The sequence below is a fragment of the Temnothorax americanus genome, unplaced genomic scaffold, assembly GCF_048541705.1.
Source record: "Temnothorax americanus isolate GAGA-0224 unplaced genomic scaffold, ASM4854170v1 Scaffold16, whole genome shotgun sequence".
NCBI classification, from domain to species: Eukaryota; Metazoa; Arthropoda; class Insecta; order Hymenoptera; family Formicidae; genus Temnothorax; species Temnothorax americanus.
Genome location: NW_027509297.1, coordinates 3,473,640 through 3,475,729, shown reverse-complemented (window position 1 = coordinate 3,475,729; position 2,090 = coordinate 3,473,640). Strand labels below are relative to the sequence as shown.

Below are 2,090 nucleotides of genomic sequence, written 5' to 3'. Positions count from 1 at the left end.
GTACAAATTATTTATTATTTCCGACCTACTAAATTGGTTTATCGATGATTTGAAGTTGACTATTATATAGCGATATGAATTGATGGTGAATCTCTGAATACGTTTCTGTCAATTAATCTATTGAAAGTTGTATAGCGCATTTGCGATAAAAAAATCTTGTTAATAATCTCGACATCCAATCAAGTATTATGATAAAATACGTAACTATCAATCTATAATTAAACAGTTAGTTGAGTGCATGAAATACATTTAATTATCAATTGTCGTCATTTCTATGTACATTTATAATTAGAAATAAGTTATGTTAAAAAAGTATAATTTTATTTATACTAAAACTTTTTTTAAAACGTTTATTTTAAAATAGTGTATAATATAATGAATTTTATATTTAATATCTATTTTTGGGAGAATTTTTTTATTTAAGGAATTGGTTTTGTACGCTTAACATATTTAAAATTACTTTTTTATTTGTTTTGTCAAAAAAATTTCTGAAGTTTTTATTACGAAACCTCGTTTGTGTGTGTGTGTGTGTGTGTGTGTGTGTGTGTGTGTCCCTGTTTTATATATTTTTTAAAAAGAATAAGAGTAAAGCAATAACACTAATATTTATTTAAAAATATTTTATCTTAATATCAAATTACGTCGTACGTTTATATTTTTATCGTTAAGATTTATATGCATTTAAAGGAGTTTAAAGAAGCATAACTTTCAGTTTAGAAATATAATTTTAGAAATGTTCATTTATCTAATTTATCCTGAGTTACTAATTAATGTACCTGTGACATGTCGCGTCTGTAGTAATCGCCATCGAGGGATGCAAAACGAAAATTCCTCCATCTTTACGCTTTATCCCGGTGTTGTAATAAATCTCGCTCTTCTCGTTGGTCGAGCTCGGGAAGGCAGAAGTGATAGACATAGAAATACCATCCCCAGGCAAGTTATAATCCTCTTGCGGGCACCAAATCTTTGGCCTGGCATACTCCGATATTCTCTTAATCATCTTTCTTTTCATTTTATCCGTGCCACTTCCTTGTGTTATTCCTTTTTGCCGCACTGTTACAAATATTCGAGTTGAAAAACAAAATCTCAATTGCACCGTCGATCTGCGTTTAAAATCACATGAACAACCGATAGCTCATCTAATGGTTCATCACGTCCGGGCAACCGATATGGACTGCGGCTACGATTGAATGCTCACTCTTTATATAAAGTCGCCAACTAAACACATTGCTTGTTTAGTAAATGATACAATTACGTTAGCGTTGAAAGAGAGCTCGCCGGCAGTGGTGTAATAATTTGGTTACGCCAAGCTGAGCAGACAAATAAGTGGTACCCACCCTTTGTCATTATCGGCTCTGGGCCCACCTTGCAAACGAGTTTGAAAAGAGTAGCAGGATACGCGGCAGAAAAAAAAACAGAAGAAGTGGAGATAGAGGAAGTTTCCGGGAAACACGCGTTATCCGAGCTTTTATCATGCACTAAGCCTGATTCACGATACTGTGCAAAAGGAAAATCTCGGCTCAAGGAAAACCCCCTCTTCCGCTGCATCCCGGTAAAGCGAACGCGGACTGTCGGTGAAAGGAAAATCGCGAGGACGCGAATCTTCGAGTTCTTAGCGTTTACTGTGCTGGTAGCGCATGGTGCACGCGAGCAAAATCGTCTGAAGGCTCCTCTTATCCTTATCATGTTGCGCGCGAGGTAATAAATGTCTAGTCGCAAACGATTAGCATTTTAATAGCTATGATTATGTGAATTTATTTACTGTTTAATCTTTCAGACATTATTCAAAACCTTGAGAATTGTTTATCATAAATGGAAAATTTTGATTTTTATAATAACTGGTTTATCTATCTCGCGAATGGTGATAAATTATTATTTGTGATATTTTTTTCTCATGAATGATTATATTCCATGCTTGACAGCATTTATTTTTCCATATTTTGTGTGCGATCTGTACATAAATTATTTTTATATATTTAAAAATTTTTTTATTAAAAGCTATATAAATTATTTTTTGCATAATAAAGAGAAAAATAATATTTTATGTATAGCAGTTGCACAAAATTGAATAATTCTTCTTGCGCGAGCGC

General features: G+C 33.2%; 1 protein-coding gene across 1 annotated transcript; it reads right to left on the bottom strand.

The window, feature by feature from the left end:
• Window positions 1-650: 650 nt before the first annotated feature.
• Window positions 651-1,660, bottom strand: LOC143895548 (uncharacterized). Its single transcript, XM_077402756.1, has 2 exons — window positions 1,338-1,660; window positions 651-1,053 (listed from the first exon to the last, which is right to left on the bottom strand). Exons 1-2 carry the CDS (start codon window positions 1,546-1,548, stop codon window positions 764-766), a joined length of 501 nt encoding a protein of 166 aa, XP_077258882.1. The 5' UTR covers window positions 1,549-1,660; the 3' UTR covers window positions 651-763.
• Between the last annotated feature and the right edge of the window lie 430 nt (window positions 1,661-2,090).

Coding starts and splice junctions, on each gene's coding strand:
- LOC143895548 (XM_077402756.1), bottom strand. CDS start 1,548: ATGCAGCGGAAGAGGGGGTTTTCCTTGAGCCGAGATTTTCCTTTTGCA. Junction 1,054..1,337: donor AGAGCCGATAATGACAAAGG/GTGGGTACCACT, acceptor TATTTGTAACAG/TGCGGCAAAAAGGAATAACA.